Raw genomic sequence first — 13,366 nt, 5'->3', positions numbered from 1 at the left:
CCGGCCCCGCGCGCTCTCGCGAGACCGCCGGCCGCGCGCCCCCTGCCGGAGCGGCGGAGCGGCTGAGGGAGCGCTGGGGGCGGCGCTGCTGCTGCTCCTCACGGCAGCCAAAATCCGGGAATCGCGGCAAAATCCTCGGAGCACAGAACGTGTATCACGGGGCGAGCCACCGCTGTGGGTCTTTATCGTGTCCACCGGAAATTTCCCAGAGTACGTGCCTTGGTGTGGCTTTCCGCAAGTGTGAAGCATGGCAGAACGCCTCCCAATACAGCCGCCCTGCTTTCCAGCTGGGAACAGGACCCAGTCACTGCTCCCTGAGCACCTCCCAGTACTGCCGCCCCGCTTTCCAGCTGGGAACAGGACCCAGTTCTGCTCCCAAAATACCTCCCAGTACAGCCGCCCCGCTTTCCGGCTGGGAACAGGACCCAGTCACTGCTCCCTGAGCACCTCCCAGTACTGCCGCCCCGCTTTCCAGCTGGGAACAGACCCAGTCACTGCTCCCTGCCCGCACGCTTTAGCCGGTCAGGAGCGAGATCAGCTCAGCTCAGCTGGCCAGAGCGCGGCGCCGATAAACGCCGAGGGCTCGATCCCTGTGGGGACCATCCAGGAGCTGGACTCGATGGTCCTCCTGGATCCTTTCCAAAACAGACTATTCTGTGATTCCGTGACGTTTCAGCCTTTACGGCCAGCACATTTGTGAAGTGCTGCCTTTTGTAAGTTTATGCACAGCATTTAAAGCTTAACAAAGAATGTAGGGGGGCTTCAATCAGAAAGGACTTCAAATGGAAATCTAAGTAGATGATGTGGTAGCTGAGTCACAATTTCCCACACATTTCCTCCTCTGAGCACAGTCCAAGGAGCCATTCTTCTGATCAGGACGTTACTCGCGGTTACAAATTATTCAGTGCTGACATAAGAGAAAGTATAAATCAGCCGCCTAATCCCAGATGTGCTGTTACCCTAGGAACAAGCATTTCAGGTATTTGGCTTCCTTGTCTAAACATGTAAGAGACACAGGGTGTGTTATATAATCCTCCTCTGTGTACTTGGATTTAAGAGGAAAAATAATACCAACCCTGCCTGACCTTGGAAAACCAGGAGTGCTCATGCACCACGTGTCCCCCCCATGCAGCTACCCAGCAGGACTCTCCCAAGGAAAGAAAGCTGCCTCTCCTGGGCAAGCAGGCACAGTGAACAATGACAAGTTTCTGTCATGTCCTCCACAGGCTCGACGAAGGCAATATCACAATCCAGATGGTCTGAGAGGTTTTTGTTGATAAAGTTGCTTCACACAGTACACCTTCTGTGTGGATTCATTGTGGTCAAGGTCATGCTTTCCTAAGAGGATTTGCTCTTTGGACACATCTTCCATTTAACCTCTAAAGGAATATCAAGGTTAAGGAACCACATGCATCTTTTAATGGTCTCTTTCCTCGCACCCCTCATGGCAGAACACACTGCTCCTCCCTCAGCCATACCCTTTGCCATGCCAGATGCGCCTTTTTATACAAACCTGCATAGTGGATCAAAAAAAGAAACTTAAAATTGCATCAGCTTAAGCAAAAGGCAAACTGGTGATCTACTAAAATAGAGGCAAAAGGTTGTGTAGAGATGCAACTTTCTGGGAAAATAAACAGGATAATCCGCTCATGTTAAAACAGGAGCAAAAATGGGGATGTAGTGGGCAGTTCCTCAGCATTGGATAAAAATGTATCGGTGTTCACAATAAGCCTCCAACCACAGCATGAAGAAAAGCATTTTGGATGCATAAAAGGGATCTAAATACACATCAGCAATAGTTAATCAGGATAAAAGCCTGCAGCTTTTCCCTTCAGAAGTTTGTGACACCAGGTAATATATCCCCATACCCAAGATTCAGTGCTATTTCTTGCTGAATGGGAATCCCACTTACAGCAGCATAAAGCATAGGTTCTGTGGCATAAAGCCCATCCTTCCCTGATTTGGCAAAAGTGTCACTCAAAGACATTTTTCCTTGCTTGTCTGCAGTGTGGGAATGAATACCAGGGAGAGATTCATCCCTTCCCATCCCCTGGAAACATCAGGTTAGATAGAAAACTTGAAGCTTATTCTCCATTTCTTTGGTATGGGCCTGCAAAACTACTACTGGGCAGCACTCAAACCACAAAGAACTTGAAGAATATTCTCTGGTGCAATGGCTCTAGAGCAAATTTTGTGGGGTTTAAAGAATGTTTGTTTTCTGTTCAGACTGTTCCTCTTTCAACAACTGCAGTGATGCAGTTGAAGGGCATCAGCTGTGTTAACTTCTCTGTTAAATGCTCTGGAATGTGAGTTCCCTGTTCTGCAGTGCTGCCACCCAGCTGAGCAGTCCATCCCTGCCTCGGAAACGGGGAATGAGGAAGCTCAGCCAGCCCGGCAAGGCTGCGGGTGCAGCGGGACACGGAGACTGACCAAGCTACTGGCTCTCCCGTCACAAGCAGCAAAAGTCCCAGGGCAGAGTATGAAATTCTAGAAAAGTCCTCATTGTGGCCGTCAGGGAACCTCACGCAGGCTCCCGCGGGAATCGCCAGTTTCCTCAAGCTCTGCCGGGGGAAAGGGGCGGTTTTCCCTGGTCCCTGCCAGCCCGGGTGCATGACCGTCCCTGCACGGATCTGTCTGACGTGTGTCCTTGGTCCCCTTCCAGGCCGGCCGTGACCTGGCACCGGGTCCCACAGCTGCGCGCCAGATCCAGGCCCAGCCTCCCGCAGGGCCCGCGGCCCGGGGGCGAGCTCGGCCCCAGCCCGCCCCGGCGGCAGAGCCAGCAGCGCCGCTTGTGCTGAACTCCAAAGGCTTCGCTGCCCCCGGGGCACTGTCCAAGCTCTCTGCGCTGTATTTACTCACCTCGAATCCTTGTGCTTGTGTCGAGCTACCTCAGTGCCAGAGAGGAATGAAATGTTTTAGAACTCCCACACAAAGGGTTTCATATATAGACTGTAAACAGATGTTTTAATGGCCTTTTCCTGCACACCACACACAGCCTTTCTCCTTTCCCTAGTTTAGGGATTTCTCATTTCTGCAACTTTTTACTTACTGGCTATTCTTCTATCCCACTTCACATTGAACAAAAGTACCACCTATACCTAACTCCACACTCACTTTTCATTTAAAGAGATTCTCAGGAAGGTCTTCTGTAGCTTCTCCAGACAGCCTAACCAAAGGCAGAGCTTCTGGAAGCAATGGGCCGCTTTTGTGAATTAGGGTCCCACCACAGACATGAAGAAATTTCTTACTTGTTGTGGCCCAAACCTATCAATGCAAAAATTAACAGGCACAGCACCAAAGGACTCACACTAGATGGAGGGAGGCATGTAAACAGCGTATAAACAATTTTAACTAAACTAAAACTGTTTTTACAAACCTTCAACCTGCTTCAGAAAAGCTGTTCTATCACAAACATAGATTGAGCCTGTAGCAAAATATCAGTGTGATTTTGGTCACTAAACATTTTGCAGTCCCCCCAGTATATATATATATGTGTGTGTGTATATATATGTATATATATATATATATATATGTGTGTATATATATATATATATATATATATACACACACACATTCCAGTCAAAACTGGAGCAGGAAAGGACTCCCAGTGCAGACTTGGAACACAAGGGCTGTGTTACAGCTCCAGGGTTTGCTCTTATTTGAGTGGGGGAGCAGGTTGTTGAACAACATCCATCACACAATCAAAACAGGTCTCTTCTGCTTTCTCAGAAGCACTTGTCTCATCTTTTCCCAAGATCCTTCTTTAAGAAAACAGTTATGGCAGCACAACAGTAAATTAACTCCTTATTCTACTGTTAGAGTGAGGCTGATGCCGAAAAACAGCATGGTATTTAGAAAACACAGACCACTATGTGAACAAGGAAGAAATTATAACAAAACAAATTATAACACCATATCGTGCATTTAAATCAATGTAAAAGCTTTTCTAAAATTGGATTCTCTGAGGCAGTGGCATTTGTAGGATTTCCCAGACAATGTGAACACAAGACAGCATTCAAATAACCTGCACACAGGAATTTCTGCCAGTCCCAATCTGGAATGCATCAGTTTGCACTAAAACCAACACCAGAAGCAGTGTAAGCAAATTACCTACAAGCCTGCAGAGGAGGGAAAAGGCCTGACTTTTATGCATGTGTCATCACTGAGGGTGCTGTGTCTGTGTCAGGACCCCAAGCTCCAGCAGTACAGCACAGGTCAGGTGCTGGCACCCGGGCCCAGACAGTTTTGTGTGCTGCCTGCACCACAGAAAGCTGCCTGGCAGCAGGCCTGCTGGAGAGCACCAACAAAAGGGGGTTTGGGCAGGATCCACTGCACCCCAAGCTGTGAGCCCATCTCTGCTGTACAGTAAAAACTGCCGGAGGTGAGCAGGGACCAGAAGATGCCGGGGAAGAGCGGGTGTGTCCTGCGGAGATGTGCGCCGGCCCTGAGCACCAGGTGGAGCTCGGAGATGTAATCCTGGCCAGCAGGAGCGCAGGGAGCGCCTGACCCACATTCCTTAAGTCCCACTACCTTTAACACCTCGGGGGACATCTCCCCTTCATCACACCTGTGATACCACAAACGATACCTGTCTTTAGTGCCTGTAGGCGAGCAGAAGGTGCCTGGAAGGGGATGGAAGTCAGCAGCATCGTTTCCTTGCCTGTGTCCCTCCCCTTTGCTTTCTAAGCTTCCTTCACATGCCATCTGAGAGGCATGGCCTGTAGTATACTGAAAGCCTGATAATAAGACAGATGACATCTGTTGAGGTCACATATCTGAAAGGATTAATGCTCCCAAAGACTTACAAGCTACAGCTTAGTACTCTGCTATCTGAACACATTGGCCCTGGTACATGTGATGGCTGTCAGCTCCAGGCTCAGCACTTCTACACCTCCAGAAAGATGGAAGCTGGACATCCAAGCAACCATGGCAAAGGACATGCACCATTCCCTTCATGGATACAGTAAAATCCACATGCAATTGTGTGCCAAGGCTGGTGAAAGAGTTCCGGGGCAAAGAAACAATTTTCTGGAACTGGTTTTGCCTGTGGCAGGGTGCTGCCCCACAGAAAAAGGACATGGACATGCTCATTCCAGCTGGCAGAGGTGGAAAGGGAGCACAACCATTTTTAGGGACAGAACTGCTGTGTGCATGTTGCTTTCTCAACAAGAAAAAGAACAACATTCGCACTAACCCACATCACCCACAAAGCTTACCCATCTCTTTTCCTTTAAAACCACATGGCTCTGTAGAATTGCTCCTGTGGAGGGGCAGGGGAGTGGGATGACCTGGACTACAGCATCAACAGAAAGCACCACAGCTCCCTTCCTCAGCAGGCACGAGGGGCTTGCAGGACACACAGTACCTGTGGACAGGCAGAACCTGCAGACACCAGCAGCCCGGGGCTCTGCACACAGGCTCACAGGCTCAGATTCCCCTGCTTTGATGAGGGTCAGCTGGATCTTGTGGCCTGTGTAAAAAACAGTGCTCTGGAAGGAAGCTGAACAGAACATTATATTCTCCATTTCAGATCCATAGTTCTGTATGGAGGGAAAAGAAATAAAATTTAGAAATCAGTCCTGGACCCTAAAGTCCCCTGAAGGGGGAGGACACAAGAGACTGACACAGCGAGTTCCACTAAGTTATTTAACTGGTAGCATGAGAGTTGATTAGAATGATTTATTTCCAGCTCATAAACCCACATGCTGCCTCTTTCTCTCTTGCCAATTAACAGTATTACTTAGCACTAATAAACTGCTTTCATTTTCAAGGGGCTTAAGAAGACAAATTAATCACCTCAACATGTCTGAAAGGAACAGATGGCAATGAAGTATTAACATTGCAATTTCCCAGCTGGAAAAGCTCCTGAGAGAGGGGGCAGCAGCAGTGTCTGGAGGATACCCAGTCCTGTTCCCTCTGTGGAGCTGGGGTCCCTCGATCTCACCTCCACTCTCAGCTTCTGATTACCTCAACCTCAGCACACATTACTGTTCCTAGAGCAAAGCTACACTGTTTTTCTTACTCATTCTTTAATAGTGACTTACATCCTTCTAGAAGGCCTCTTACCTCAGCACATCTCCAGACAGGTCGCTCCTGCTTTGGATTTAAAAGACTAAATGTCTATCCAATAATGCAATTAGTGCAGCCTGTCATTATTCTTACTGCCTACAAGCAGAGAAGTGATCAGGAAGAAACACATTGCTCTGTCCATACAGTGGAGATGCTCTTTTTTTCCTGAAACATCTTGGTTACATTTCAGCACAGAACAGCTGACTGCCTTTTCCTCTTCTCACTGGCCCCTGTCCCAGAGGACTGTGCAAATGTGCTGTTCTGTGGGGCCTTTGGCTCAGCTGTACAACAAAAGCTTTCTTAAGCTACATCTGGAAGGAAGATAGGCTTTCTGTAGAACAGGACTTCCTTCCTAAAGCAAAACATGTTCAGGTGAGGACCAAACAAACAAATAATTTTATTTTAATAGTAACTGATGTGACAATGACTAAGCAACTGTTTAGTGTGCTGCTTTGGCTTTTTTAAAGACCTGATTTAACTATGGATGATTTTTATTTAAAGCATTGAGATAATACCCTCTATTTCAGTATTTAACCTCAGTCAAAGATTATCTCAAATTGAAACTGCAATTATAATAGTCAGTGCCAAATGTCTGACAGGTTTTGGTCTCTCCTCTAAGAATGGTAACAGTAAATACTACTTCAGAATGAAATGAATTATTCTAACACATTTTCAGAACTATTTAGCACATACTGATATTAGTATCAATTGCCTTCAATCTCTGCTGAGCCACTGAGCTAAGCATCTCAGCCCATGATCAATCTCAGCCCTCAAGTATCAATGTACAATATACAATTAAATCCTTCTAGAGACGTTAGTTAGTGTCTAGGGACAACATAACAAATAAAACATAACATATCCCAAATACTGCATCAACTGGGGCTGTTCCTGCATGTTAAGGTAAAGAAGGCACACTGAGACAAAAGCATCAAGCAGCCACTGTGCCAGAGCATCCCTCCCTGAGGATTCCTGGGAAAGGCAGCCCCAGTCTGCTCAGCTGGAACTGTACCTGAGCACTCAGGCTGGGCAGCAGAGGCAGCATGGTGCAATGCACACTGCTCTTCAAATGGCTTGAGAAATAATGCACCCCATTTCACCCCAGCTTGACAAGCATCTGTGCTCAGCATTGACCCACTTAATTATAAATCTAGTGTGACTCTTCCTGCTACTATATTTACATTTAAGAGTAGAAGGTAGTGGATGTGGATTTTCTTAAGTTAAAAAACATTAAAACCAGAGTTCTCACATTTACAAGAGTAACACTTCAGTGGAGAATACTTAATATACAAAATGGCTGCATTTGATTTTTTAAAAAGCTGAACCCAAATGCAAAATTAATTCAAATTAAGACTTCGATTGTACAAACAAAACAACTTGTTTTATCCCTGTAGCTAATAATCAGATGAATGTTATTGGGTTTTTTCTCAGATTTCCATTATATTCTTGTACTTTAAACCTTTCCAAAAGTGTAGGAAGAATTCAAGCATAAACACTATATTTTGTAAATAATGGCAACGCTGATTAATAACATGAAGATTCAGAATGTCTGTAATGAATGAGCATCTTTTTCTGAACTCACAAATCATTGGTATCCTTTGCCTTTACTTGTAATTTATTTTTCTCTTTCAGGAATCATAATTGTATTTAGGGCTGTAGTAGCAAGTCATACTAATGCATAAACCATAAGTAATTGACACCAGAACTGCAAGAAATAAAACAATTCTTTCAGGTTTTATAGCACAACAGACAAAGAATTCAAGGGACTTTGCTGTATTATTCCATCCCTTCTGCAAACTCTCTCTTTCTGACCAGTTTGATACTGGTCTTATTATATCATATTCCTACAGCTGGGGGCTTTATTTTGGAGAGGTGCTTGGAACAGCAGGGGTGGGAAGGATAATACAGTTTTTCCACATGGCAAATAAAGTATAGATTACAACGGCCATGGAAGGAAGGTACTCTTGCTTTCTTAAAGCTTTAGTTTGACTCTTCAAATCTTGAATTCTCCTGCACACCTGAGGAGAAGCTAACAGACAGCACAAGGTTTTATACCATCATAAAGCTTACAATTCTCAAAGTGTAATGTTTGAAGAAAGGAAAAAAAAAATCAGCATTCAATATTCTGGACCATAAAATAAACCTATATAGAAACTGCTTAGCTAAACTATAAATAACAGCAGAGTAATTTTATTTAGTTACTCATTGCTTCCTTACTCCTATTAAAGCTTCAATAAAAGGAATTTTAACATTCAGAATCATTAGCAGAACTTAGATGCTCACAGCTATAGAGGCATCCTGAGTAAGGCATTGTATTCCAGCGGCTTCACACTTGGTTTGTCTAAAACTCATTTTGAGCTCAGACTTATTTGAGGCCAAAGTCCCAGGGTGTAAACAAAGCCTCCTGAACACTAAGTGCATTTCACAGGAGCCAGCTCTTTGCCCAGGAGTGAAAATTTAATCTTGAACAACTCCACACCATTAAATTAATGCATCACAGGACATTCCAACTAGGAAGTCCTACATTAAAGATTTTATAGATGAAAGTTTAAAGCTGTCCTAATCACCATGAGTTCCTCTTGATATGCAAATGTCAGGTGAACATTATGATGTCAGTCTGCTAACTTACTGGAACAAAAACCAAACCAAACCAACAAACCACAACCCCACACATTTAAAGTAAGATCCGGTAATTCCACAGCAGTAAGTTCTCAGACACTGCAAATTTTCTTTTGAGACAGAAATGAATGTTTCTCTTCTGTCTCATAAAACAAATATTGCACATCTCATTTCCCCAAGAATCTTAGGCATTCACCAAAGGCACATATGACACTAGAAATATCATTCTCAGCTTCCTTGACAAACCTTTTACTTCAAACAGGCCCTGCACTACAGCTGGATTACACTATCATAACAGCTTTCTCACTGAAAACTTGTTTGTGAAGTTGTTTCTAGAAGAAAATAAATCTTTAAGCTGCCCAAGTGACCAAGGCACTCAGAATAACCTTAGGACTGTCCTCTGGGGAAGACACAAGGTCTCACTTTCAGCAGATGCCTGACGTCAGGCCAGAGAGGGAACACAAGCCAGGCAAAGGTTACATGGAAACTGTCCCCTGGGCTTATGCAAGAGCCAAACAAGCACTGCTCAGGATACATGCACATAAAGAGAACTCACTGGAAATTACTTTTAATGGAAGCAAACCAAAACTGCTCGTGAGTTGCGGGGTATGGTGGTGCCACAGACTAATCTGAACAGCTTCTGTTTCAGGTCTCTAAAACAAGCACTCAGTAATTCACATTACACCAGCCATCTTTGGTAACACTGTACATTTGTGCCAACCACCTGGTAAACATGAGTTCTGGCTATTTAGAGTGTAATTCATCATAACTACAAACTAATTGGAAAGTTGATGGAGTGTCCTCCAACTGTACATGAGCTTGCTAAGGGAAGAGTTCAGACTAGCAACACTGAAATTACTTCACAGTTATGTAGAAAAAAGTTACAATTCTTTGTCATAGATCATTACACAAGTTTGTTATTTTGTCTACAGTTAAAGCGAGTTTATAGTCAGGATTATTAAATTAACAGCAAAACAGCTGCCAAAACAATTTAAGGGAATGTGATTTAAAGCTAAGAACTTTGATTAAAGCATTTTTTCTAACCCTAAATTATTAAAATACAGAAAAAAGTCATCATTATTTCAAAAATATGTATCATTAAAAAAGAAGTTCCATTCCTTACAATACAGTTTAAAACTAATGTAGAAGGAAACAGTGCTACATTAAATACAGTCAAGAGCATTTGGATGGCATTATTTAAGTATAATCTTATGTTTTCTGTGAGATGGTCCAGCCATGGACTTCTCCTTGCTTTAACATGTATTTGATGATCACTGAACTTTCCCCACTCGTCCTGGTGGGGGCTGTTCTCATCTACTGTGTTCACACTTAAGAGTCAGCATTTATGTACAAATGAAAGCAGCACAGCTTTCCTACAGCCTGCAGCTGTGCTCACTCCACTGCAGTACTGGAGCGAGCACAACAGCTCGGATATCTCAGGGAATGCATCATTGTCCTGAAAGGCCTTTTCTTCCCAGCTTTTTCAGGGGGCGGCTCCTCATTACATTTCTCAGCTGCCTCAGCAGGCACTGTCTGGAACTGTTCTATTTGAAACTCAAGATGTTTTTGAATGGCCACCCCGAGGACTTCTGGGTCCACAGAGGCCCCATACACTTCCCACGTCATTCCTTCATCATCCCACCTCACTTCACGAACTGGAGATTTGGGGGCCTCCAAGCCCTGCTCCAGGTTCACCTCTGGGAACACGTGTGAGTGACCTTCTGCTGCAGCTCCTGGGCTCGTTGCCACTGATTTGCATTCCATGGTTGGAAGGGTTTGTACCTCGGCATCTCTGCGCTCCAGAGCCGGTTTCAGGCCCTTGGTTATGTCATTCATAGAGGTCATAGTCCACATATCCTTAGTTGTCACTGCCATGTCTGCACCCTGCTGGCTGCTCAGAGCAACCTGGGCAGCCTTGGCTTCTGGAGGAGCTCTCTCCTGTGGAGCAGGTTGCAGTTGTTCTTCAGGAACATTACAGCACTTCAGGATTTTCTTGGCATCCAGGCCCGATTCACTCACTGAAGACACCAGCTTAGGGTATGTCAGAATGTCAGAAGCAGAAAAGGAATGGAAGTAGCCAGGTGCTGCCTGCTCTTTTCCTGTCTCACTGACAGAGCACACCAGCCGTGGGATGAGCTGGATGGATGGGATGGGCAAGGAGTGGCAATAGGCCGGGATGGTGGCGTCTGCCTTCAAGGTGTCCTGCCTCAGACTGCAGGGCCCTGCTGAGTTGTTGTGAACTGTCATCACCATGGGGGAGTAGGCAGAGTTTGGAATACTACCATAAGTCAGACCACCATGAATAATCCCAGGGGCTTGACTGAACGTTGTCCTGTTTGGGAAACCATTTCCAGGCATGTGGGGTCCTAGAACAGCAGCTTGAAACGTGCCAGGATCTGTGTAAACAGTGGTGTTACGTGGAATACTGCCACTGTCAAAGGTATTTGTGGGTACCTGTTGGTCCCTAGGTAGGACTGGAAGATGAGTCACAAGGTTTTGATAGTGAGATGCATTTTGATTTGTTTCTGATCCATATCTCTGAGTTTGGAAAGACATCCTAGCCTCTGGTGGACCATGCCTGCAGCCAGAAGAGCTGAGGCTGGAGTGAGTAGCACTGGTTTCTGTGTGAGTCACATGAGTCTGCTGTTTGCAGCTGCAGGTTAGGTCTGAGTGGCTTCTCTGAAGGGCAATTCCTGATTCTTCCATTTTACACATGCCTTGCTGGTGAACAAAGCAGGCTGAAGAAACATTCTCAGCAGTGCTGCTCTTCACACACATCTTAGTGTCCCCCACTCCCCAGGATGCTGAGGATTGTTCAGTGACAAGAACATGGTTTGTGTTCTTAGTTCCTCCCTCTGAATGGTCATTGGCTGACTGGTCATTTATGGTTTGGACCTCTGATCCAAGTCCCACCATCCCAGGCTGTGAGGAGGACCATTCAGGACTCTGCACACTCCTTGCATCACTCCTGTTTTCCAGGACATGGCAGATGGTGCTACTATGGCTTTTCTTCAGCTCCTGCTTGTTTTGCCTTTCCTCAAAACTCCTTGAGTGCCCAATACAGGCCAGGTTTGAGGAGCTCTTGGACAGGGGGTGACTGTTGACATTCAAGAGACAGTGACAAGTAGAACTTAGTGAGTCCTGGTAGCAATGGGTGTGGAGCTGGTGGCTGTCAGATGACATGGCAAAAAACAGAGACCTGCAAGAAGTGGTGGAAAAGAAAAGGACACAATTTAAGTAGGAAATAAATGTACTGGAAACTATAATCTCTACTGACCTTCTGCTTGGGCTTCTTGCCTTCCACAATTCACAAGTACTTTCTAAAATACACAGTACTCTAGTCTAAGTGTACTCAGACCAGTCAGTTTCCATTTTTGCTTTCTCCAAAGATTTTTTCTCTAAATTAGATTTTTTTAAAATTCTGGTGAGTTTTTTTCCAATTCATAAAACACAAAAGGAAAAAAATCCTCCTTGGTTTCTATCTTTTAACAATAACTATCTTAACACTGCCAACTATCATCTCCCCTAAATCACTGGAGCCATTTTTGGGACATCCAGAGATGTCATGTAACTTAGGCAAAGACAGAAGTATTTTACAACCAGATAGCTTTTCACCACAGTGGCCATTAAGACAATGATATTAACTGTATCATCAAAACAACAACAACAAGTTTAGCTTTTAGTCTCTTGACATCATAATTTCAGAAGTGATCCAGTCACTGATGGAGCTTTTAAACCTTGAAGCTGCACCAACTGAACAAGTTCTCCTTTTCCCCACACCTTTCCTAACAAGCTTTCTGATATTTCATGTTACAAGAAGATCACTGTTTCAGTCCACTGTTTTCCCTGAGCCCACACAAGGGTACAGCAGGTATGGACAAAGTTGTTCTGACCCCCTGTAACAGAGATAACATAAAACCCAAGGAAATGACCCCTACCAAGCCAGTGAGGGGTCACTGCCAGTGTTCCCAGAACAAATAGTGCTGGGCAGCACTCCAGCTTGTGCTCACCTGTGGCACCACAGGAGCTGGCTGCAAAGAGGGACCCAGTGAAGGGCTGGAGGTGAAATTCCCCTCTCTCTGTAAGGAGGATCTGCACCTCAGCACTGCCTCTGGTAAGGGTGCATGCTCTGGGCTCTCAGGCTGCTCACCTTTGCAAATCCACAAGTCCATGCTGGCTGTGGAAGGTGTGCACTCGTGACACCAGAGGCAGGGTAAGAATGAAACAAGAAAATCTTTAGCCAAAGCCTTGCAGATATTCTGTCCTTTTTTATAGTGCACTCAGTCATTTCTATTTTTAGCAAACCCTTATTTCTACCAGGGAGCAGTACCCTAGACATTATTAACATTTATGTTAGCAGTTTTACATCTGAGGGGAGTTGTGATTAAAGATTTTGAATCTCACCAGATTTAGAGATCCATTTTTTCTGATTGAATCAGATCTTCCACTGATTGACTACACATATTGCCTTGGTGTCACAGAGGTGTTTCAACATTTGTGCAACTAAAGGTATTTTAATATTCTTATATATATCTATATCTACTCACACAAATACATATATGTCTTTTCCACAAGAACTCACTGTGTTGAACAGAAATATCCAGAGTATTTGTGCATTGCTTCCAGGCCAAGTTTGTTGTGCAGATGTAGAGTGAAAGCCAGAATTTCTCATTTTAGACAA

At 44.9% G+C, this 13,366-nt stretch overlaps 1 protein-coding gene across 1 annotated transcript; it reads right to left on the bottom strand.

Moving 5' to 3' along the window:
* Positions 1 to 9,248: 9,248 nt before the first annotated feature.
* GPRIN2 (G protein regulated inducer of neurite outgrowth 2) lies at positions 9,249 to 11,872 on the bottom strand. The gene has a single exon (XM_058029638.1). It carries the CDS (start codon positions 11,866 to 11,868, stop codon positions 10,078 to 10,080), a length of 1,791 nt encoding a protein of 596 aa, XP_057885621.1. The 5' UTR covers positions 11,869 to 11,872; the 3' UTR covers positions 9,249 to 10,077.
* Positions 11,873 to 13,366: the final 1,494 nt, after the last annotated feature.

This window comes from Melospiza georgiana, chromosome 8 (assembly GCF_028018845.1).
Source record: "Melospiza georgiana isolate bMelGeo1 chromosome 8, bMelGeo1.pri, whole genome shotgun sequence".
Classification (NCBI taxonomy): Eukaryota; Metazoa; Chordata; class Aves; order Passeriformes; family Passerellidae; genus Melospiza; species Melospiza georgiana.
The sequence above is the reverse complement of the archived record's forward strand: the minus strand, read 5'-3'. Positions and strand labels throughout refer to the sequence as shown.

Excerpts from the sequence above, each read along its gene's own strand:
- GPRIN2 (XM_058029638.1), bottom strand. The coding sequence starts at position 11,868 with ATGTCATCTGACAGCCACCAGCTCCACACCCATTGCTACCAGGACTCA.